The 26,522-nt window shown below is 40.1% G+C and overlaps 1 protein-coding gene across 3 annotated transcripts in view; it reads left to right on the forward strand.

The window, feature by feature from the left end:
• Positions 1–26,522, forward strand: part of LOC120800904 (E3 SUMO-protein ligase PIAS1-like) — a 50,880-nt gene that overhangs the window by 15,047 nt on the left and 9,311 nt on the right. For all 3 annotated transcript variants that reach the window (XM_040147750.1, XM_040148643.1, XM_040149451.1), the window contains exons 2-5: positions 11,261–11,756; positions 24,875–24,959; positions 25,066–25,204; positions 25,333–25,467. In XM_040147750.1, coding sequence (XP_040003684.1) covers positions 11,261–11,756; positions 24,875–24,959; positions 25,066–25,204; positions 25,333–25,467 — 855 coding nt within the window. The remainder of the gene's footprint in view (positions 1–11,260; positions 11,757–24,874; positions 24,960–25,065; positions 25,205–25,332; positions 25,468–26,522) is intronic.

Raw genomic sequence — 26,522 nt, forward strand, 5'->3', positions numbered from 1 at the left:
ACATTTGGAGCACTCCCGAGGCTTGGGCAGACATGAAAATCTCCCGGTTGAATCATCAGTACAAAATATCGGGAACTGTTTTAGAATATAACTGGTTCATCAATTTACAAAGTAAAAGGAGAAACTAAATTACAACTCCAAAGATGTGTTTGGGTAAAAAACATTCAATTACCGAACTCAAAAATGTTGCGTGTGCTGCTAACAGCAAGCTAAAGCTTAAGATGACATTTAGTATAAATGACCTGCAACAATTTATCAATTAATGCACTGGGATTGTCAGAGGAAAAAAAGGATTCTCTGGTTCCAGCTTCCCAAATGTGAAAATCGGCTGCAGAATGTATTCAGACCCCTTCTCTTTTTGCACATTTATTGTGTTGTAGATTTAATTTTAAATTGATAATATTTCTGACCATTGAACTACACTCAATAACCCATAATGACAAAGTGAAAACATTTTTAGATATTTTTGCAAATTTATTAAAAATCGAAAACTTAAATCTTTCATTTAGAGTATTTATTTATAGTATTCAGACCCTTTGCTGGGGCACTCCAAATTAAGGTCAGGTGCATCTTATTTGCTTCAACTATCCCTGAATTGTGTCTAGAACTTGATTGGAGTCCGCCTGCAGCAAATTGAATTGATTGGAAATAGGCACACACCTGTCTGTCTAAGGTCCCAAATTCACATTGACCTCCCTGATAAAATTGTGGCAAGGCAAAAATCAGGGCAATAGTATAAAACCGTTTCTAAAGGTTTGAGTGTTCCTAGGAGCGCAGTGGCCTTGAAAATTGTGAAATAAAATCATTCTGGAACCACTAGGACTCTTCATAGAGTCCGCCGTGGGGGAGGTGACCAAGAACCCAATTGTCACCCTGACAGAGCTTCTGAAGTCCTCTGCAGAGATGGAAGAATGGTGCTGAAAGACTGACCACCTCAGCAGCACTCCATCGATCAGATCTTTATGGCCTTCAGTGGCAAGATGGAAGCCACTTTGAGTAAAAGGCATTTGAGAGGCCTCTTGTAGTTTGCCATACGGCATTTAAAAGATTGTGAAAGTATGATGAAAAAGACTCTCTGGTATGATGAGACAAAAATTTAACCCTTTCAAACACCATCTTTACGGCGAAGCGTGGCGGCAGCATCATGCTGAGGTGGAGCTTCTCAGCTGCAGGGAAAGGGAGACTGTTCAGAATTGTAGGAAGGATTAATGTAAGCAAATACAGAGGTCCTTGAAGAAAACCTGCCCCAGAGTGCACGCTAGCTGAGACTGGGGCAACGCTTTACCTTTCAGCACGACAATGACTCAAAAGCATACAGCTAAGACAACACTCGAGTGGCTTCAGGACAGGTCTCTTACTGTCCTAAAGTGGCCCAGCCAAAGCCCAGACTTTAATCCAAGAAAACATTGGTGGTAGTTCATAGATGCTTCCAATCCAATCTGACAGAGCATGAGAGGATGTATTGTTAAATATACAGGAACAAGATATTATATTATTAAAAGAATAGTGAAAGTGGAATTCAATGTGCCAAAAAGCAGCAAGCTTCCAGCAGCTTCTCCCACTTAACAACTCTGTATACTGTGTTTGTCTGTCACCATCAGACGCTTTATCAGCCTGGATGTGCTGTATTGTATAAATTATAATTATGCCATGTTTATCTGCCTAGCACCATTTATTTTTGTGTAGTCACAATGTTTAAATACATTTCCAAAAGTGCAGTGTTAGCAGCCCGACCAGAACAGAAATGTGGATCTTTTACTTCTCTGATAACGTGTCCATCTAAGCTGCCCCCTCCAGCCTCGCCACCCTCCTCCCATCCTCCCTCATCCTCCGTGCCCCTCCCTCCTGTGTTTTCACTGGAGCTGTGGAGAATTTCATTTGGTTTGGAGGCTCAGCTGCTCTCTCTCTCGCTCTCTCCCCATCCCCCATCATCTCATTCCTCCATCCGTCATTCTCACCAGCTCCGGACATAGAAAATTATTACCCTGCACACTGCTCTCCAGTCTGACAAGAATCTACAGGGTATCTGCAGGTCTTGAAAAGTCTTTAAAAAAGCACAGAATTCAGTTTCCTCAAAAAAGCCCCCAGAAGGTCTTAAAAAGTCTTAAATTTAACTTGGTAAACCCTGCAGAAACCCTGGTCTACCAAACAAATTGGGAGAGATAAGGTTGTAGTTACCATTGGTTTTTTTTCAAGCTCAAAGTGAACAGACAGGTGTCCACAGTAAACCAGTTAATTATGTAAAAGCCATTTAGCAGTGCCTCCACACTACATGCTTTTGGACATTTGTACATGTCTTTGTCCACACTGAAACACAAAAACAACAGGGTACATAGTAACGTGGTCACGCTGCAGAAGTGCAACTTGTGATCAGCTTTGCTGATGTTTAAATCAGAGAGGCTCCCTAACTTAACTGCCACATAGCCCCGGCCATGTCGGAACCGTCTCGGCTCATTCGTCTTTTCTGAAAAGCTCTGTGTTGGATTAATGAGAGACAGAGGGCCAAAACAGAGAGAAAAACATGCATTTTCAGATTTAGCTGGCTTCTTGTGGATGAGGTCTTGGAAACATGGATATCAGAAACAGACTGTCAAAAAGCTGATATATTGGTTATTGGTTAGCTGTGCTACAGTACACAAAATTTACAGTTTGGTATGTACCTACGTTTTGGGGTCACGGTGAGGGAAGTTTTAGGTACAGCAGTGAAAACGAAAGAATGATAAGCCTAAAATAACATTTTTGTCATTTATTTTTAAAAATGTAAACACTCGACAGTGTTTATGTGCGAAATTGCTCATAATTCTTACTGTAAGAGTTACGGCACACTTAATGCTGGCATGTTGTCAATAAGGAAAAATAAATAACAAAAAATAACTAACACAAATGTCACTAATGCCGCATCGCAAGAATTATCTCTATACCCTCAAGTATAAAATAAATAAAATTAAAAAATGTTCATTCAGCCAAGCGCAACATACTCATAATTAACATAAATTAACCATTAAAGCCACCAGTGCAAATTCAGCTTTAGAATTGCACAAATTAATGCTGCAGTGCTTGCTCCACATCATAGCAGGTTAATTGACCCGCACGGTGTGAGCAGAGAAGCTGCAGGTTCTGGCCGTGCAGGAAAGCAGATTAAAATATCGTACCAGATTAATAAAATTCACAGTGTCCGCCCAGCTTTGAGGACTAACCCGGCAATGAGATGGAAATCGGTTAGAACTTTTTGATATTAGGGTTTGTAAGTGACAACATTCCAGTGTTGTGGCCCAACATTTGTTTTCTCAAATCTTAGTTAGTTTGGACAGAGTCTGCTGCAAATGTTTTGGAAAGAAGAAGGAACGTGTCTCCACAAACATTAGACAGTACTGCAACTAAAAAGTTGAGAACAGCTATACTCCGGGCCAGAATCTAGAACAGAGCAGTATCTATAGGACTTTTATTTATGACTAATCTGTCATAAAATACATGTCAGCACAGGGTTGGCATGTTTTAATGTTTACTTGATCTGCCAGTGGAGATGAAACAGCATTTTATTTTGATTCTGTTCCATCTGCTCAAAACTTTTTGGAAAGATGTCAGCTGTGCTAACTTTTGGTGAAAAATCCAACATTTGTAGCTGTCATACCTTCACAGCTGCATAGAGTTGATGGGACCACCTGCCCCACTGAGTGCCATGTCATTTCCTCTGCAGGTAGCATGGTTACAAAAATTAATAGCTATATACCTTCGTTACACATATACTCAGCCTAGATATTTTCATAAATTCAATGTAGGATCGAATAATCCCATTTACATAAGTAAGCATAAAATTGATCAATGAGAAAAGTGGTCTAAAAACTTAATTCAGGCCCAACAATCCTGGTAGAGCAGGCACGCCTCATCAAATGTATGAACCTAGATTGTTTAGGGGTAACAAGTATAAAACCTTTTAGAAGTGCAGTTACATTACAACAAGTCAAACACAAGACTTGTTGACTAGTCAGCAAAATTCAGCACTGCACGCTCCACCTGGGTAATGCCCGGGTCGTCAGGAAGTACTTCATCAGCAGGGAATTTTTGAGGGGAGAAACTACGGCCCAGGAACCAAAACTGGAACTTGATTCCTGCGGTTGAAAAGTAGATAATATTCGAGAATTCTTCAAAAGTTTACCTAAAAAATTCCTGCATTGAAAAAGACCATTACTAAAGGTGAAAAAAGGGGCCTGAGTCTGAGATGGCAGAAGTAATAATTGTTTCTCTCTGTCCATCTCGTTTTAATTGAATTAATTGAAGTAAATTGAGCTTCATTTATTTCCAGGACTGTTAATTAGAAACAATGCTGCTGAAACACAAGATGCTGCAAGTTAAAGTCAAGTTAACCCCTTAACACAGGCCCCCATTTTTGTGCACCACACTGAAAATAATGTACCCAAAATAAAAAGGTTACTGATCTTAGACACTTGCGATCATAACCCTGGTCTCCTTTGAAAGGTAACACTTTAAATTTTACAACCAAAAAGTCAGAAATAGTATGAGACTCACTGAACCAAAGTTACAGAGGCACAAACATGGTAGAAATGTTAGGGTTTCTCTGTATAAGAAGGGAGAATAAGGCCTGTAATTGTACCTTGTTTGTGGAAAACACCTCAGAGCCATAGCCGCAAGTCCAAACCTATTCTGTGTCAACAGCTGCTGCAGTGATATGGGGATCCTAAAATGCTTTGCACAGATAGAATCAGGAGACTTAGAGCTTTCAGGCAATGTATAATTTGTGATGGTTGTGTGAAGATTGAGTCCAGTACAAACCAAAACACACCTAAAGTAGTGCTGCCAAGGCCAAAGCGTTCCTTGGGTGGTTATGGAAGTTAGAGTTATCATCATCTAAAAAAAAATATATCCCTGATACAACATGGACATATCATGTGTCAGAATATAAAGATTGCAGTAGTTGTTTGGAGTCTTTAAAATTGGTGATAAATGTGCACAATCATGCAAATGTATTAGGGCTAAGTCACAAGGTCACAAGATACTGTCATAAGAATAGGATGATTTCCAGTGTGTGTTGTCCACATGTGATAGGATGGAATTTCCTCCTCACTGCAGCCAAATGACGACACGAGTCATTTAGTGACAACAGTAAAATATGACGTGAACTTTTTTGCCCCTGTGATGGTGCAGTGGTTTACCTGCATGAACCAATTTCATCATTCTGGGTTTTTATGGGTTTCAGTTTTAGCATCACATGTTGATCAAAATTATGTTTTAGGAGTCTTTCGACTCTGACGAGAATATCATTCTGATGGTGACAGTGAATCCTCATCCGTTCTCTGGGAAAATAACTGTCATTTAAATATGCTCTACATATATTGGTGTAAAATGTCCTAAGCTGGTAAATTTAAGGCTTAAAATCTCCGTTTTGGCTTACAAAAACCTACACTGGTCTGCATGCTGTGTGTTTTTGTGTTTAAGAACTCCCCTGTTACCTCTGTTCTCTTTGTGTTGTGTCCTCTCTCCCTCTGTCACCTCCTTTGTTGCAGCTTGCCTTAGCACCTGCGTGTCAAGTTGTTTCAGTAAAACAATATAATATAGCGCTCATTCTTACACGGACGGGCTTTGTTGAAACCTGGCTTTTCAGGATGCTAGGATGCTAATTTTTGTGTTTCAGAATTAAGCAGAGGTGTTCATTTTTAAGTTATAACGTTAGAATGATTTTCACTGTGATGTCTTAAGGAGATCAGTAGGCAACATCTGCCACATTGGCTATTAATGTTGTGACACTATAATGTCAAAATGCCTCTTTGATATTATTTGAAAGCGTTTCATTGTTTTTGATCATTGTCTTGGCTAAACCAACCAGTGATTCAGGCACAAGTTAGTTGTTTCATCAGGCTACTGTTTCATTTTGAAGTGCAGGAGGATTTTGCTGTAGCAGCACAGCTACATGTGTCCGACCATTTCGCTAACTTTCCAGAACCGACGATACGACGTTCACAACCAGCGTCACACCGTGATTGGCCAGCAGTGCGGCTCAGTCTTTGACTTGTCCATCGTCTTCTGCTGGAAGAAACTCCAACAGGTTCGGCTCTCCTTGTGTTTGAAGAACAGCACCCTCCTTTCTGTTTAGAGGCATGAAGGGGTGTAGTAGATTCTCAAAATGGGGTGACAGTTTTTAGGATGAACAAAAACATGTCTTGTCAAATAAATCTCTCCGTAAACAAAGCTGGGAGCGCTATTTATTTCAGTGGCTGTTGACCAGGAGGATGGAGGACTTTGGGGGCCACCTGTCCCGGTAAAGAGAATGATTGACTGATAGAGAGGAGGACAGAGGAGATAGTGAGAACAATGAGCTGTTCATCTATCTCTCCTCCAACAGCACCCGCTCCACTGTTTTCTCTCTTCTATTTGTTTTCCCTCTTTTTTTTTTTTTTGTGAAGCCAGAGGAATGTTACACATCCGCAGTATGGTGGAAGAGTGTGTGTGTGTGTGTGGTTTTTTTTTTTTGTGTGTGTCAGGTTTATGCGAGCCAGTGTTTGTGCTTGTGTGTATTTGCCTCTCTTTTGTGAGTGTTTGCTTTGCATAGAGAGTGGGTGGGGGGCTTGGCATGCGCGTGTGCACGGACGTGTGTGTGTGTGTGTGTGTGTGTGTGTGTGTGTGTGTGTGTGTGTGTGTGTGTGTGTGTGTGTGTGTGTTGGAGACTTTGAGAGAAATGGTGGGCAGCCAGTGTCATCATTTTTTCACATCCCCCTCTTGTCTTCCACATGCATATTTCATGGAACTGGTCATTTATGTCGCCAACGGGAGAGTTCCTCGGCCAAACCAATACAATACACTCTGTGTGTGTGCGTTATTGTGTCCCTGTGCGCTGTCCAAGTCTAGGGATACTGAACAGAATAATATTGAATTATCAAAATTACTTTTCCGTTAAAAAAAACATCTGTAAATGTTGAAAATCCATAGGGAGACAGCTGCTGCCTGCGTGCTGCACCTGTGACTGAGCTTCATCGTCCCGCTGTAGGAGCTGTCAGTATTTGACTGATGTGTTTTTGTAACTGCTGTGTTGTTCAGACTGAAGGCGTCAGAATTATATTCAATTATGGATATCCGCCCTCCTGAATCTGCCTTCACTATATGTCTGTTGTGACAAAGGAGAAGGACGGGTCTTTGCCCTGACTGGTTTATTACGTCTGGATTTTATACACTTTTTAATACCTGTGTGCGTGTACTCGTGTTCCTCCTGTTGATGTGACATGAATCTGTTTACACTGTCACATTGTGGTGGCTTGACTGTCTTGTGGGAGCGAGAAGGTTTAAGGTTAGAGTAAGTGTGAGGTTGGGGCAAAATCTGGTGCAACTTTTTCTGAAACGCAGCGTTACGACATCCGGCAAGGCCCTGCGTTGGCCAGTCACATATATACAAGTGCGCATTGCTTGTGAACGCTGTACTTCTGCTGTTTACCTTAAAATTGTCAAAACAGTTGCCGTCGTGATAACCCTTCTGAGTTGTAAAATCCTGTCTGTGAGTATTACAAGCCGCTCTTCTGTCTAACAGTTAGCTTGGCGTCTAACAAGCACTTAAATACATGAATCCATTCCTCTAACTGGACTTATGGGATCGTAATCCATTGTCTCACCCAACCAGCCAACATATATAGCCCATTGCGTCGTTTTAACGCAGGGCAAAATGTCTGTGTGAATACAGCGTAAGTCTCCAGGAAATTTAAGCCAATGTTATGTCCCCCGAAGTGATGGAAACATCGGTGCGTGTGTCTGCATGGCGATGCATATGTGGCAGCTGTATAGAAGTTGCAGTGTTTGGTCTGTAAACGGCAGCCTCTGCTCTGTCACATTGAGCAGTGTGAAGCTTGGTTGGGGCCCTGGCCCTTGGTTGGAGATTGTCTAAAATGGTCCTTTCCGTACAGACACTGAACAACCCCATAAAATGGGACATTCCATAACCTGAACTTTTATTAACCTTGTGAGTACAGGTGAAACAATTAATTCAATTAATCAATTAGTTGATTGACAGAAAATTAATCTACAGCAATACTGAAAATCAGCTGATTTCTTTTTTTTTTTTTTTTAGTATTTTTTTAAGCATCTCAGATGTGAATATTTGGTAGCGTTCTTATTCCTCTTCGTTAGGAACGGGAATATGTTTGAGTTTAAAATAGAGCTGCAGCAATTAGTCCATTCATCGATTAGATGATAAACAGAAAACTAATCAGCAACTATCATTTAGTCATTTTTTTAAGCAAAAATGCCAATATTTGCTGATTCCAGCCTTGAAATGTGAGGATTTTATGATTTTCTTTGTCACACGTGACACTAAACTGAATGTCTTTGGGTGTTGGATTGTTGGTCAGAAAAAATAGGACTTTTGAAGATGTCACCTTGGTTCTTGGGAACTTGTAATGGACATTTTTTGCTATCACTTTTTTTAAAATTTCATCTGATCATGCTTGTTAATTTTTTTCTTCTGTCATACAAAAATTATTTAGGAGTCTCATATTTCACTATTCAATTTATGTAAAAGAATAAATATTATATAAATATAATAAATATATACTATTCATGTATCATCTAAATGAGCATATTACATAACAGAACCATGGTTTGTTTTGCCCAACATTTTACCATATATTTTTTGGATGGCTTTAGATAGTTTAACTGTTGTGCTGTTATTTAAGCACATATTGGTTTGCTGCACTTGCGGGCACTGAAAGCTAGAAGTACAGATCTGGAACACGTTTTACAGTAAACTGCAACACTTAGGAGGGTTTCACTTCCTTTCCAAACTACTGTTAATACGTCATTTGTATTGATATAACACAGTTCTGTGGTTGGACCAGAGCAAGAGGTTTCTTTCACACCTGGGCCACTCGCAAGAAAATGAAAGTAGTTTTAGTATTGTTTTGGTTATTTTTAACACTTAGTTGACACACATGGCAAAGTAGGGCAGGCAGTAGAATAGGCTTCATTTCTGTCTTCTGCAAAATAATGACTTGGCAGTATTCCTGCAAAAAAGATCATGAAAGAATGCTTGGAGGAAGTAAAACGAGAGCTAATGAGATGTGATGAAGGTTATTTTTGAGATGTGGATTTGGTGTACATTTTCAGATAGTTATGCATTAACTTTATTTTTTGTATTGTGCATGTCAGTGTTTCATGTCATTTTTCAAGTATAAAAAGCCACCGGTATGGTTAGGGCACAAAAAACTGCATACAGCAGTCATTTTAAATGTCAGTTGAATGCAGAACCCCACAGTAACCCAGGAAGAATGTGACTCATTATATAAAACAAATCAAGGCATAAGGGTTTAATCGGTTGTACGGACTCTACGCCAAACGTATTCTGTGCATAACAGTGGTAACTACCATATGCGTATATAATTGATTAGCCTAATGGAAACTGCCACATTGGGCACTAAAAGCCTTGTGTGCTTTGTCATTGAAGGGGCATGTGTTTGTGTGCGTCTGTGATGTTTTTAATCCCTGCTCTGTGATTAAAGGAGATGAAGGCAGGAGGTTTGTTTAAGACATGGTTAAAGGTCTATCCAGTAGGTAGGTGTGTGTGTGTGTGTGTGTGTGTGTGTGTGTGTGTGTGTGTGTGTGTGTGTGTGTGTGTGTGTGTGTGTCTGTTAGTCACAAGGGAGACAGAGCTGGTTACAATGTGCATTTACAGTATGTGTCCATGTTTATGGCTTGTGTAATGCAGTTAAGATTGGCTTCCTTTAGGGTCTGTCTCGTAGCTATAATGTTTCATATACTGTCCACATGGTTAGTAGATGCTAGTGATGGATGCTGTTAGTGAGCTAAGGCTTCATTTGAATTCTGGTTTTTTAGCCACCTCCACCTTAAGATAAAAGCACTTTTGCGTTACTGTTTTGTTCTGTTCTGTCTTTGTTTGCTCAGCTCTGTCTCAGAGAACAATGGAAAAACAATAATATGAAAGTGTTGCCTTTTTTTCATGTTGCTGTGAAGCCCACACTAAGATTGAAATGACTGTAGGTAGCTGATTGCTACTATTAAAAATGCCTTTGATTTGATTTAAAGAAATTTCGTCATTGCCTGTTTTAATTCAAGGAACATGTGCTTTCTTTGGCTTTACCCTGAATGACGATTAAATTCTGGTGAAATTTGAGAAAAAATAATAATTAAGATTTTTCCCGACTTCAGGTTATTCCCTTGCAAGCCATCTTAGTTTTTTAAATCAGTGTTTATTGAGGTGATGTTTTGAATGCATTTACTTGAAGCACTTAAATTGACACCTGGGATCTTCGCCCAGTGTCCTCAGTCATCTGGAGCAAACAATGAAAGGTGCTTTGCTCAAGAGAACTCTCCAGTATCAATGAACCATGATGTTTAGTTTTTGATTACCTTTAGTTACTGTAGATGCAGTAAGTTCAATTTTGCTTCTCTGTCTATCTAAATCTGAGTTTGCCTAAGTGTTTTTTTTTTTCTTTCTTTTTCCGAGTCACTGGGGGTGTAACTGTCTTTGCTTTTCTTTGTTAGGTTTTACAGATACATCTGGACAATTGGTCTGGTTAGATGAAGAGCTGCAAGCGCTTACTGTAGTTTTGGCCAACCTTAAGATGAACTTAAAGTCGGTGCTTTTTCCCAGGCTCTTGCTGCAGCTACTCCATCCCACTGCCTCCTGGGAGATACCACCTCGGCCTCACATTGAGCCCGGGAAAATCCTTTGTTGGTTAAAGTTAATTCTCATTCCAACACAGATGAAAACTTATTGCATCGAGTCCACTGCTTCTCAGTGTGAGTGGTGTCTGTAGTATTAGGACAGGTGTTAGACACTGTGTGTGTGTAGCTTTTTTTAAAACATCTGTGAGGCAAACTGCCAAATGTGCTGAGCTAAGGTACCTTAATGTACAGAGAGACTCTGCTCTGCCTTTGGCATTGTTGAGAGGCAACACACCAGCGTCAAGCCTAATAAGACAAAAATTATTGATGCAAATATATCCAATTATGCATTTAATATTCAGTCCATCCATTTTATTTTCATACCTGATCAGGTTGAAAGTGGCAGAAGGACTAGCAGAGCAGCCAAATGTCTTCTTCCGCAGTGACTTCCCCCTGCTTGTCCCCAGAGAACCCTAGTGTTCCAAGGCGAACTGAGAATAACGCTGCGTTCACACAAAACAGTAGATGGTTTCTGGCCTCATAAATCTGTAGCTCTGTCTGTGTGTTGCATTGAGCACATCTTTTACACGCTCTGTGGCCACTTTTCCAATCCTCTTTCTCATCCCCTCTCCCACCACAGCAAATGGTGATGAGCCTGAGGGTGTCGGAGCTGCAGGTGCTGCTGGGGTACGCCGGGCGCAACAAGCACGGACGCAAACATGAGCTTCTGACCAAGGCGCTGCACCTGCTGAAGACCGGCTGCAGCCCCGCTGTGCACATGAAGATCAAAGAGCTCTACCGACGACGCTTTCCCGCCAAAATGGTATCCCACTCAGAGCTGGCCATGCCTGGACCGCACCACCCAGCCACAGCTGGAGTGGTTGGAGGAGGGGGCGCCGCTCTGCCTGCTGGCCTGACACAGCTGGCGTATGAGGGTCATGCTGGTCACGGCGGAGCCCCATCACCTGCCGCCTTACTGCCACTCTCAATGCTCGGCCCTGGGAAACATGAGCTGACTGGGCTGACGCACCACCTGCCCACTTCAGCCACGCTGCATCCGGTCCATCCAGATGTCAAGCTCCAGAGGCTCCCCTTCTATGACATGTTGGACGAACTCATCAAGCCCACCAGTCTAGGTAAGGAAATGTGTGTGAGCGTGGTTTTTGTATGAGAGGTGGTGGTGGATTTGAGGGCAATGATGGGAGATGGATACATTTAATCACTCTATATACACTCTATCCCGACTGTACACCGATCAGCCACAGCATTAAAACCAGTTACCAGTTCTAATGTTGTCTTTATTGTCAAATCATCCAATAAATGTAAAAATGCCCAAAAAAATCAGCATATTTAATAATATTATTTAATATAAGATGGATATTTATATCAGTATATCATTTCCATACCAGCCATAGCAGCAGTCACAGAAAAGCTTGACATTTATGTTTCCCTTGTTGTGTAAAAAAAAAAAGGCTTCTTGCCAGTCCCGGTGTTGTGCTGCCTGCTAATGCATTGACAGTGTACAGAGAAATTACTGCAAAAATATCACTTGCACATTTCTGTTCAGAGTTCTGAGTCTACGGGGGTCACAGTTGGTTCCCAACAGGTATAAGTGATAATATTAATCGGTTAACTCGTGCACCATTCATTCTCAGATCCTCTTGTTCTACCTCAACGACTTAACCTAATAGTGGTTGTTCTTGCTCAGGTGTTATCTCCATTAATCATCAAGAAAGCTTGCAGTTAGTCAGAAGCTTGAAACCAATATATAAAAATGAATTATGCATATAGTTTTCTTTTATTGTGGATCTGAAGGTGATTTTGAGAGTGACATTCAGTCACTGGATAGGGTTTCAGTATGCATTATAGGTGAATAATGGTGCTTATTTTGCTATGTATATTGTTATATATGGACTGCTATGCCGGTATTTGTTTTGGGTGGGTTGGGCATTGCTGCCATATGATGAATTGTCATTATATTTTCATTGTACGTATATATTTCTAGCTATGAGACCAATTTTTCATCAGTGTGGCGCAAGTGAATATCAATGAATCACTTCATGCACATCACCAACAACATACTGTATGCTGATAGTATTGTATTTATCTATACAAAGTCTCGTGTCTCCTTGGGGACTACATTTAGTGAGCAATGAGAGTCAAAGCATTTATGATGTTTGAAGGAAACTCCCCTTCCAAGTACAGCAGTCGATTCTCACTCTGAGGCACAGCTGAGAAATCATGTGTGCACTGGCTCTCCTTAACACCAGCACTTCCGTAACACCATCATGTCTTAACTTCCTCAACAAAACTCAACTTCGTTCCCATGTTGGTGATAATTACAGTAGCTGTAGCGAAAACCAAAATAAGAGAAGATCCTTAATATGTAAGTACGTTTCAACTTAAATCTTTTAAATTGGATTTTGTGTCTCATTTCTCACAGTACCTGATTCTGTATACAAAAATCATTTCTACTTATAAACATTTTTGTACTACAGGTTTATTTTTGTAAACAAAAACTGATTTCAGGTAAACAAGTGAATCATCTTGTAAGATAACAACTTTAAGAAGAACTGAAAGCCCCTGAAAACTTGGTTTCAAAGTTTTTCTCGATACAATTAAATCTTTATGACCATGTCTGCAACGATCAAAATGTAAGTTTGGAAATAAAACATCCTTCCAGGTGTTATTTATTTAGACTTGAACAGTCAAAACTCTGCTAATCTGCTTCGTCAGGACTTTGCGTGTGTGGTTTGATCAGATTTCATTGTCAGTGGCACCATAAACAAACAACCCACCAACTGTCATCAGAGTCTGATGTGAATGCTACAAAATCCTGGTTGTTGCACAGACATCACCTCTTTCCAGCTGTGCCCCACCCCATCTTCAAACTGGTGAAAGGCACGCAGACAAAAACACAAATACCCAAATTTTTCATGCAAAACCACTAACACTGTTCCAAGTTTGGCAGAAAATATTGGGTTCACGTAAGACCCCATCACTGAGAGTAAAGCTGTTTTCTTGAAGGCCCAGCATTTAAGCATCATGTCTTGAATTCAGTCTGCCCTTTAATTTACTACTTAAGAGACTTTTACTCTTGGCTTTATTTTGGTCAGATTTGTCATTTTATTAGCTGTCCATCCAGCACCCATCCTATAGTTAGCATAATAACACTCTTTGGGCTCTGGGATATATTGCAAATATATGGAAATGTCTAGATTTTCCTACATTAGCATTTTAATGGAGTAAGAGACCATCTCGTGATTAATTTGCCTGCAGATGCATGTACAAACACAGCGCCTGCAGCTCTGTCATCACGCCATTTTTCTCCTCTTCCTTCTCCCTTTCTCACTCTATCCATTTCCTGCACATTTCCCTTTCTTCTCTCCACTCTCTCTCCACTCTCTCTCTCTACCTCTGTCTTCCATCCTCACCACGGCTTTCCTCGGTTAAAATTTGCATGCAAAGTGATGAAATCACACAGGCGTACACCTGTGCCCGCAGAACACACCCTCTCCTCATTTGAATCACATCATTCTCACACACACTGATACACATGCATCTGCACACACAGCACTTTGAAAACACAAACGTACTTTCCAATAAATAATGCATGTTGAACGTATTGTTCTCAGAGAAGCGGGGCGATGGAAAGGATGAGTGAGAGGAGGTAAAACCTAAAGGAAAGAGGGTGCACACATTGTCTTTCAGAAACCGAAACTCAGTTGCAGCTGGGAGGTGATGAACCTCTTTACCCTAATAATAATGGAGGGCAGTAATGAAACCACTTGATTGTGATCCTGCAGTCATGGGCAGACTGGAAGGTTTTGTTTTTTTTTGCTTTTGCCTTAAAACAACTGTGGTCTTCTCACTCCCTGACCACCCTCTTTCATGGACTCTACCTCTCCCCTGCTTGTTTACTTCTCTCTGATTTTCTTATTACAGTTCAATCCCCCGTCTCTCTCTCTCTCTCTCTCTCTCTCTCTCTTTCTTTCTCTCCCACATTGTTGTTGCTTCTCCTGTTGCCTCGCCTCCCATTTCTTTCTCCTTCACTCTCATTTTTTTCTGACTCCCTTCCCCCACTTGCTTACTCTCCTGGTTTGCTAGATTTATTTATTTGTTTATTTATTTAGCTGGAGAGAGCTGATTTGTTGGCCATGTACCGTATATGCTTAACCAAGATTTTAACAGGGTTCTTAAAAGAGAACATGTGCATGACAGACTTATGACAGTGCAGTGAATGGAAAGATTATCATTTTTTCAGTGCGTCCATGTCAAATTGAATAAGGAAGTCTGTTTTCACAGCTGAACTGGAGGTTGTCTGTGAGATTCAGACCTCTGTGAAATTGGAAATTGAAATTTGTTTTGGTGTGTTTGTAATTACACAAACAATTTGGCATAAAAGAAAAAAGAGACAAATAAAAAATGGAAATGACTGCCGACAAAACAGTACAGTAGAAAACAGTACAACATAGGATAAGGGTCAGTTTATACCACTTGTCATAAAGAGGGACAAGATGCAATAATTGTTTAAATATTGGGCTGACATAACGTAACTTTCATAGTGTGGCACTTGTTCGTACAAATCAAGTGACAGAATTGGCTGTGTAAAGAATGAGCCAACGAAACCTCATCTAAAGGTAGCATCAGATAAGATTTTACACTTTCTCTACCATACCAGTGCCGCACAGTTTCAGCTCCTCACTATAAGTGTTCTGTAAATTCAGCTCCTAAACTGAAATCCAATGATTCTTTTACACCCGTTCTGACCTCTTTTTCCGTCAACATGCATATTCCTGCATGTTGGCCTTCTTTAAAACAACTTTTGGAGGCTTTCGTTCAGAAAGCCTTGGATGCTTTTTTATTGCCATATGTTCACAGATGCAGGAGAAGAGCTCATTTTGACAGAAGTTTTGTCCCTCCTGCAATAGCAGCCCTAAACAAACTGCATCGTGTACACTGCTGTACAGATCCAGACTCATCCATGTGTGTATATATGTACAGCATATAGGTTGGTACATGAATGCTGGGTGTCTATGTGGCTGTGTGGATATCTGTATTTTTCTTTGTGGAATGTGTACAGGCCGTGAAAACAAGTGTTATACATGATCTGTACTATTTTAAGACTTACCAATTCCTTAAAATTTTTTTTGAGCCTTTAGCTCGTATGTTGGTTCTTGAAACTGCTCGGCTCTCTTTTCGAAGTATAAAAACTGGACTCGTGTTTGTTTTATGTGCGTTTCCCAACATGTTCGCACAGTATGTAATGTTTGGAAGTATACTGTAAGTGAACAATATAAGGTGTATATAGTAGCTTCGCTTTAGAAAGCCTTATATGCACAGTAAGAAGAAAACTATGCGCTCGCTCACTACAGAACCCGGGCCTTTTACTGTGATCAGTCAAAATGCTAAAAACTCTCAAAGCCACTGTAGCTTCTATCACTAGTAAACTTAAAATATGACAGCTTTGGTTCACAAGTACAGTAGAGGAGCTGGAAGGAAATGTGGTCACTGATCAGCTAGATATAGGTTGAGATTTACAGTAACTGAGGAATAAGTCTGTGTAAAGATGTTCTTTGATTTCCGGCCTTAACCTGATTTCTCACAGTAACCTGGTTTCTTGCCCCCCCCCCCACTGATCATTATCCCTCCCTTCTCCTCCGTCCTGTGCAGTCTTGTGCTCTCCGCTGAGTCTTATCAGACTGCTGGGTAAAGGTTAGCTGCCCCACAGTTTAGCCTTGCCAGCATGAACTGGTCAACACTCTGGCCACTCTTATCACCACGGTGACCTCACTGGTTGAACTCCACTCTCATCTCCATCATTATCCTCCTCTCTACTCATTATGGATATTATGGTGGTGCACATGCATTATGCATGATTTGATCACCATATTTCCGGGAAAAAGATGCAAGCCCGTTTTGTGTTTGATGAGCGTGTCGTACATAATGGTTTGTTACATGGGAAGATTGCTTTGATATTCATACAATGGAGGATAATAATGTGGTAAAAAAATGTCCGTCTAAGTGTTTCGAACATCGCTTCCTCGAAGATGGGTAACACCACAATTTCATTTTTGTATACTGAATCTTGAAAGCCTCTAGGACAACTAGATGTCCGGGTTTTATTGTTATGATTTTTTTTAAAGCCCATTTAGACAGGAGGTCACAGTCATGTTTGAATTCAGCAGTTTTCAAAGGCCCAGAAAATAAAAATTAAGAACATATCTTCATCTTCAACAGTACAGTTTACTTTGGTGCCATCTGCCTAATGCTGAAGTTACTCTGTGAACATAACAACTTATTAATTAATGATACCTGATACACAGAGTATACTTATAAAACAGGCTTCCAACTAATAGTCTAAAACCCAAAGATCTTCAATTTACTACTATTTATGAGGAAGAAAAGCAACAAATCGAACAATCGTCTTCTCTCTCTTGAAATATTTTTTGGAATTCCACAATTCTTAGATATAAAGTTCAAATTAAAAATATTAATTAATTAATGGTGTTATTTGCATAACTATTTATAATCCATAGATCATATTGATTATAGTTGGACATTAGGAAGTTCAAGTGCCTCTCAGGCTGCCACAAAATGACTGGATGAACTGATTTACATACATTTGGTATTCACTGTTTTCAAGAACTCTTCAATTCCAAAAAAATGAATTAATCCTTGTTGCTTGTACGATATTTAGAAGTGCTCATTCATAATCTTTATATGTAACAAGGAGTAACATGACATAAAGCGCAACCACAGAGTAATTTATTTGTTTTGTTTTCATAGGCATTTGTTTAATATTTTGTGGTAGTGTTTCCGTCAGTGAATTGTAACGTGTGAGACAGATGTTCTGTGTGTTTAGATTCATATCATGATACATTTAAATAAAGTACGGGCAGGGTAGGTTGCATAGTTGTTGGTTATGAACACACACAAACCATTATTTACCATACCGCATTCCACAGAAAACCTCTAGGCCTGCCGCAGTCGTTCCCTTACCTCAGAAAATTATTCCAGAACCACCGCATGTTCCGGCACTGACACCCACATTCACCCAGTAACACACGGCAAACGGGTTCACAAAAGCAGTAGTCTCATAACGTAGCACCAGCTTAAATCTTGACCTTCCACTCACTTGTGGTACACTTTCAATATATGTCGAATCTCACAAAGAAAAGTTATTTCCTTTATTTCCACATTTTGCACATGCCCACTTTTCCTTCTCAGACAGTTTTCGTGTGTAGTGTGGCACTCATCCCAAGAGAGTTTGTTCAAGTCTGTAAACTTGTAGTGTAGGGTAGTACGGTGAAGTTGTATATCATGACTGTGGCTTTTATGTGCCTCAGATTTATCTAGTCTTTTAGTCCCTATTCTCTGATATTCCTTAATGTCAGACATTGAATGCCTGTCTTTATCTTGATGAATGTTGGTGGACTTTGTAAACACCAGGGGAAATAATGGAAATAAGTCCAGGACTTAATCGTTCTGCCCCTGACATAGTCTGATATGGTATGTTTTATAAGTATATTATACTTATAAAATAGACCCGGACCAAAAAGAAAACCAGGCAACAGTAAATATCAGACCAAACACTGACAGATACACACTTTTGTTTTGATTATTTGATTTCATTGTCGGTCACAAAGCGGCAAACTATCACCAGCAGGATATCTCTGTTTTCTCAATTTGGTCACGTCATCCACAAGCTCTAGGTCCAAGTCCTCATGAGGGCAGTTAAGCACCCTGCTGGAGTGTTCTTGAGCAACTACGCTTAATCGGTGCAAATCAGTTGTTCTGTACATCTCGTTTTGCCCTTGGTTTGGCAAGATAATATATGTCTCTTCAGTGAATCATTAAAGATAGTATATCACATACATTATCAGCTGCAGTTTATAAAAAAGGTTATGGTGTTGATGTTCCCTAAGCATCTACAGAACAGAAACCACTAAAGCCTCTCTTCACTCAACATCAAAACACAACCTGACATTTACCAGCACATACTCTGACCCCTGCATGAACCCAAGCAAAATCTTTTTCTTGCTGTAAACAGCTCCGCCTTCTCACAACAAATGAACATCAACAAAGGAGCCCTGGCTGCTTTGAACTAGAAACACACTCCACAAAATGGCTTCCGCCTCTCAGAGCCTGTTAAACCAGCATTATTTTTTTAGAAGTCTGCGATGCCGCATCATCATCATCATCCCCAACAGCTTCCTAATTAGACAGTACCGAACCCAGACCTCAAGCATAGGCAACACTGCTCTTTCCGCTGTTGTCAGACGTTTAACGTTGCTCGGAGTGTGTTTCATGAAATACTTACTAAGGCGTGGCATATATGGCATGAGGCCAGCTCAAGAGATATTGTGAAATGCCTGCTACAGTATATACATTGACAGGGATAGCAGAGCCGGCTGCCAGACTGAGAAGATTTAATACCAGCATTAGCAGTCCTGTAAGCACACAGGAATGCCTTAATGAGCTCTGTCAATATCTAACTGCACAACGCCCCAATGCAGATCATAAAGGGTAATCACTGCAGTTAGGGGGAGAGGAAGTCACACTTCTGGAAAGTTTTCAGTTGTCAGTGTGGGTGTAACAGCCAGATCTGACCTTTTGTTGTGGATCTTTCTAGCACTGTAGTTTTGAATTTGAGTGACACTGAAAGGATTTTCGTCTTTGTTCAGCCTGTGAATGTTGCTCTATGTTGTGTTTGTGTGAATGTGTTCCTGTCTTTGTGTGTGCGTGTGTGCGTGTGTGTGTGTGTGTGTGTGTGTGTGTGTGTGTGTGTGTGTGTGTGTGTGTGTGTGTGTGTGTGTGTGTGCGTGTGTGCGCGCGCGCATCTGTGGTGTACCAAACAGAGAAAAAGTAGCAACACCACTAACAAGTTAATAAACTCCAGCTGGGCTTTGTTGTGCTGAAGACAGGCTATAGAGCTGAGCACATTCTCCGTAGCTTAGCTCACACATCTTCTCTTCAAACCAGAACTAAACCCAGAACCAAGGGCTTTCCTAGGTTTAAATTACTATAGGGTCAAAATCAGCATGGTAAGAATATGCATACTTTCCATACTAGTAGGCACTGGCAGCCACAAGTGAGCTTATTGGTAGTTCCCCCCATATTTCCACTATGAAATACTATAATACAGATGGGTTTCCATGTAGCTGTAGGAGAATATGTAGAAAAATTTCGCTGTAATGTAACGAGTGCCTTGAGACCAGATGCGACCAAATTGGCTCATAAATCCCGTTATGTGCAAGCATAAATGTGCATGGTATAAAAACTCAGATTAGAGTTTTATTTGTGTGTGCAGAGAATTTATGTTAGACCTCAAAATGAAGATGACAAGCATTTTGTTACCCTCGTCCCCATGTGACCAGTGATGAGTTTGCGGTTGCTGTCATTCATCACGAGTATTAGAATTTTCCCTCCTAGTGTCTCCTGTATTCGTTAGATTGACATGATTATACTACTTCAAAATGGTATGTTTAACATGACAGTGGCTTTTATTTCTTTAAGTTTGAGAAACGTGTAAATGTGTCTTTGTCTAATGCACACTCAGTTTCCAGTCTAGAAGTTACACCTGGCTGACACTCATGCAGTGTAATACAGCAGCCCTGTAATAAATCCGATCTTAATCAATGTTATGATGTTCAGCGTTTATCAAAACATCTTTAGAGAGGTGATTATTGAACTTTATGATCATTTTAGATCCCGTAGTTTGAGTTTTACTGACAAGCGTCTCAACTATTTTTTCCACCCCATTCATATCAATTAGGGTAAAATAAATATTATAAATACTACTCAGTATAACCAAATACAATTCAACATCACTACAAACTAGGGCTGTAAATAGCCATTGTTTTCATTATGGGTTGAACTGAGGATTATTTTCTCTAATTGGGGTGGAAACAATATCAGAAATACCTCTCAGTAGAACTTTTTATATGATACCTAATAAAATGGCAACTGACTGTATGTTCTGGGTCATCCCTTATTTTATTTCCTCTTCACTGTAAACATCAACCCATTAGAGGTAGTTTTCCCATCTGTTACCCTTCTCACCATCTGTCTTTCCAAAACATACATTTTACATTTGAAACAATGTAAATGCAGCATAGCGCCCGGTTCACCAGGGGTTTTCAAACGCTCAAGCCATGTCCCGCAAAGGTGAGAGAGTCTGCAGTCTGCTTTTCCTCCCATAAAGTCACTGCGCCGTGGCTCTTTCTCAGCGTGCACTCTAAGGTTCGCGGTAACACATTTGACATAATTCCTGACGGTTAAAGCATGGTTTCAAAAACAGTTGGATTTATTTTAAAGCTTGGCATCAAGCGCACAGTCCATCACAGACTGCACCGAGGCGTGTCCTTATTTTGAAGTACGTTCTCTTCAAGACAGTTTGGAAAGAACTTTTTTTCCCCCATAAACTCTGTAATATCACTTTACACCCTTAGAAAAATCACCTCCCCTGGCTCCTCTCCTCTGGTGAGTGCACTTTAAACCAGATAGCCAGGTTTCATCCACTGTGATGTTTAGTCTGAACCTACTCTCTTGGTGCTCCATGATGCATGGTTGGAGATTTGCACCGACAGAAGCTCTTACAAGCTCTCTTGTTATTTGTCCCAGCGATTTATTAATGTTCATATTCAAATAAGAACCACTAAGCAGAAATAAGATTACATGCGGTGGCAGAAATGTGCTTAATAGCAGTAATTACAGTTACTTCAGTGAAGTTAAATAGAAACTTAATTTAGTGAAATTATTCTATATGTGATATTGTTGACTTAATTCTTTATAATGACTTAACTGCAAAAAGGATAGTCAGATCATCGGTTTTTATTAACCTAACCTTTGGTTTGCGCTACTAAATACTAGTTACATAAATTTAGCAAATGATATTTTCAAACGTAGGCTATGAAGTAAATTACGATTTAGTATTTATTTCTGTTACCAGTTTTCTGTGTGCCCATGCAGGAGTGTGGAGTGTTCTGGGGTTTTTTTTTAAACTTTGGTTCGGTTCAATTCATTTACCTCTCAAACAGACTGAAAATGTCAAATGTCTTCTTTTTTCCTGTATGACAGTATTTTTAGTTTTGACTAAGGTTGGGTATGATTTTAAATTTTTGTATGCTGTTACTGCTTTTGTTTCAGCACCAATATGATACCTTGCAATACCTTCATATTTAGCCCGTCTCTCTGTGCTAAATATAAAGCTGGAACCAGCAGCCAGTTAGCTTAGTTTAGCATAAAGACTATAAAAGGGGAATCGAGTTCCCAAGAAATAGTCTGGCACATTGCCACCCAGTAAAATCCCCACTTGTCATTTTTACACATTGGTTCCTGTGTGAATTAAACAAATAAGATCTAACATGTTAATTAATGAGCTGTAGAAAAGCTGGAAGACAAATGTTACCTTCGGATGGAGCCAGGCTAACTGTTTCCCCCTGTTTCCAGTCTTTATGCTAACCATCTGCTGGATCGTCTCATCTAACTCTCAAAAAAAAAAAAAGCACATTTCCCAAAATGTCAAACTATTCTTTTAAATTTTGTTTAACGTAAGCAGCCTTTATTTAATACTTTGCCTAAATACAGTACGGTATAAATTCAGCAACATTATGACTTCATTGAGACCCTGTCCGATCATGAATAGGTTAAAAAAAAAAAAAAAAAAAAAAGGATATGAATCTGAGCAGAGTCCAGGTTTCATTTCTTGGCAATTTTCGATACTCTAGACTTCTGCTACGGAAAACATCTGTCAGTACCAGAAAAATATTATAATGTAATATCTAGCCTTAGTTTTAATATCACAATGTGTCAGACAAATAAAAAGATTTTAAAGTTAATGTCACTCACTGTGTATGCATCTTAAATCGCTAAAATGAAAGAAACTGCTATGGGAGTTTGCATGTGGATTTGGGGTTAAAGTGTGTGTGTGTGTGTGTGTGTGTGTGTGTGTGTGTGTGTGTGTGTGTGTGTGTGTGTGTGTGTGTGTGTGTGTGTGTGTGTGTGTGTGTGTTTGAGAGAGATAGAGAGAGGAAGACATCAATCAAAGCTCATTTCAACCCTTCTCATATCTCTCCTAACCACACACATTGAAAGACCAGAAACAAATCCACTGCCACAGAGAGAGAGGGAGTTATAGAGTGATGGAGAGAGGGTGACAGAGGGAGAGAGAGAGAGAGAGCAGGCGAGGACGGAGTGAGAGAGTGAGAGAGCACTTTCTATTTATAGCCTGTGTGCCCGGAGAGGAGGAAGACTGTTGTTCGAAAGCACACTTGGTGCATATGATTTTGTACTGCAGTACACAGACTGCCACTCAAAGGACGCAGGAACAGAAATATACAATAAATACATGCTATACAAATTATATACCATGTGGGTGGTAAGATTGGTCATTACTATGAAAACGAATGGCTGTTTGAAAGGCTGATGTGAGGGGGAACATGATCGGTCGGGTAATCATCCACAGGAACAGGAGACTTCGTCCCCATCAATTCCCTACATGGAAAGAAATTACCTCTATGTACATTATCCTGCTGAGTGTGTGTGTGTGTGTGTGTGTGTGTGTGTGTGTGTGTGTTTATGTGCGTGTTTATGTGCGTGTTTATGTGCGTGATCAAGCGTGCACAGCTGTCACTCACTGGCAACAACTCAACATAAGTAATTAAAGCAACAATCATTACTCATGAAAGTAACTCATCTTCACCACTCATTTACATAGCTGTAAGGCCAAAAGATTTCCACTGAGATTAGGCAGTTAAATTTCACAAAATACCGCAGTGCTTTGTCAGTGGTTATAGTCTGTAACGCTTGCTCACCAGTGTAAGAAGCGCTCTTGTGGTGAAAGGCTAAGAGCCTTTGCTCAGTAGAGAAGATTTGGGCATAGAAACAAAGCTGTTTCCTGCAGAGGAGGACGTTCGTCATCTGTGCCGCATCTCAGTGATGGAATAAAAACTGCATTTTGTGGAACTGTTTGTTTGTCACACACATCATTGTTCATAAAAGCTAAGTCTATAAAGTGTTGAAAATTTGACAATTACATGATGTGTCATGGATGAATGCAGTGTGGACAAGTGTGTTTGCATTTACGTACATTATATGTAAAATAGTATTTTTTCCATATGGATTGTCCTTTGGTCCTTCACAGATTAAAATGTCGTCATGCTTTATTTTTTTCCAGTGTTTTTCCAGGCAATCTGTAGGCTGCTAGCATTACATCGACTTTAAAAAGCCCAGCCACACACACACACACAACTTTTGGATGTTGATATTTTCAAAGGAGAGACTTGTCATACAATAGTATGCAGTTTCTGCTTGAACTGAGTTTGGAGGTTCATTATCAGCCTTGCTAAGATTTTTTTTTTTTTTTTTTTTGGTCAAATGCATAAACTGTTGCTCATAAAGAAATATTTCCATCACATTAGTCATAAAAAATGGTGGTTTTTACCTTTCTGTCTGAGTATGGATTAAACAACCGAAATGTAACATGTTGATAAGTGAGTTTTAGCACTGCTGGTAAGTATATTTTATTAGCTTTGGTCAGAGCCGGGCCTTCTTTTTCCCCCTGATTCCAGTCTTTATGCTATGCTAAGCTAAGTTAATCACCTCCCAACTCGAGCTTCATACTGAATTCACAGACATGTGAGTGGTACGGATCTTTTCATCTAACCCTTGTGAAAAAAGCGAATAACAGTATTTTTGCAAAATAGGCAAGTGTTCCTACAAGTATAAATGAAAAACACGGTCAGATTTGAACCCGCACAGCTCCTTGTTTCATGCTAACTTCCTGCTAACAGATACACACAGACTCAATAATGGAGGCTGGGTTAGTGGTGACAGTTATTTGCAGCACCTGTGAGTGACACACTCGCAGCACCTGTGAGCGTGCGCTCTATAAATAGAGAGGCACGCACACACTTACGTTTTCTTCTTCATCTGAGGTGGTGTGGTTTTGACGTCCAATTGTTCTTTAGCTTTTGAAAATTTCATACATACGAGGTTCAAGAGTCACCCACTGATGCCGTGCACACAAACAACTTTGTCTTTTCTCTCTGACGTTTTATGCTAATCTGTGCATTAAAACAGTGGCCCACTGTACTTCTCTTTATATCATAATGCTTCTGATGTGAAAGTTGGAAAGCAGAAAATCAGTCCTTCTTGTTTTTATTTGTGATTTTCCTAGTTATTAAAAATGTAGCTCCTTCCCCTCACTCGCTCTCTCTCTCTCTCTCTCTCTCTCTCTCTCTCTCTGCAGCTTCGGACAACAGCCAGCGGTTTCAGGAGACATGTTTCACCTTTGCATTAACACCACAGCAAGTCCAACAGATCAGCAGCTCAATGTAAGGCCACTCTATCAATGCACGATGCTGAATGGTTTGTGAATTATTCATGAATGCACATGGTCTCTACAGATGTGTGTTGATACACTTTTGTCTCTACTCAAAGGGACATCTCGGGGACCAAATGTGACTTCTCGGTTCAAGTTCAGTTGCGGTTTTGCCTGTCGGAGACGAGCTGTCCTCAGGAAGACCATTTTCCACCCAATCTGTGTGTGAAAGTCAACGGGAAGCCGTGTAACCTGCCGGTGGGGAGCACTGGATTAACCACATAATCAACCAACAAAGCATGCCATCTTTTTGGTGCCACTGGGTGTGATAACTGTAAACCTTGATGAAGATTCGAATGTTTTTAATATTCATTTGTGTTATCCAGGGTTATCTTCCTCCAACCAAAAACGGTGTAGAGCCCAAGCGGCCCAGCCGGCCCATCAACATTACCTCACTGGTCAGATTGTCCACCACAGTCCCCAATGCCATCGTGGTGTCGTGGACCGCTGAGATTGGAAGGGTATGAACCAAAGCCTTTTGCAACTTGTAACTAAATGAAGACATTATTAATCCTTGGTGAATTGTTGACAAGCTATTCGTCTTACGTTACTTTGGTCACTAGTGACTTTAGTTGAGCTTATTTTTGACATTTTATATTTTTTAATGTTCTTCAATCCACCCATATATGCTAATTACACAATATATTAATACATCAATTAATCTATCTGCACATTTCTATCTGCACTACTTGTCTTTGTATGATGGGCAATTTTAATATGAACTCTGGAGCTTAAGGAATTTGTTGTCCTCATGAAAATCCTTGTTAATCCTGACTAAGATGTGAATTTATGCAACAAGTTCAGATCTGATTGTTTAGCATCGGTGTATGTAGTCCTCTTTTTCTTGAGTTACTGTGTTCTCATGGATGACAAACACAGACACTACCACGAGAGAAAAAAGAAAAAAAAAGCTCTACAAACGTGTGACAGAATGGAAACAGTCCCTCGCAATGGATGTAGACTTAACGCACACTTCCATTATATGCACTAGCTTTAAATTCAACATTGACCAAGTGCCTACAGTTCTTGTGTGATTAAAAGTTTGAGTTTGAAACACATGCGTGTGTGTGGGAAGCGGTTTGAAAACTATGAAGTGGAATTTCTGGCCACAACTTTGCTGAGTTCTTACAGCCAAAAACCTTCCACATGAGTATTAAATGGTGGAGCAAAGTAAGAAAGGATAAAACCACAACTTCATGGAAAGCCCACCCATATGACCTTGTATGGTCGAAATGCAGGCTGAGTGTGGGCTGAGGGCGCAGTTATTGGTAAAATCAGCTTTTGATGAAACCTTTTAGATCAAATAAATTGGTTGATTTGACTAAAAATAGTCCATTTTCTCATATGCTGACTTATATTAAGGTGGGTGGAGCTTGACCCACCATCTGCAGACAGGCATTAGAGAAGAGCAAAGGAACTCTCTCACAACTGAAGTACATATACTGGCCTCAAATGTCAGTTTACAATGCATAATTTCCCTCTGTTCTTCCTCACACATAGCTGAACATACATTTGT

The sequence above is a fragment of the Xiphias gladius genome, chromosome 1 (assembly GCF_016859285.1).
Source record: "Xiphias gladius isolate SHS-SW01 ecotype Sanya breed wild chromosome 1, ASM1685928v1, whole genome shotgun sequence".
In the NCBI taxonomy this organism is placed as follows: Eukaryota; Metazoa; Chordata; class Actinopteri; order Istiophoriformes; family Xiphiidae; genus Xiphias; species Xiphias gladius.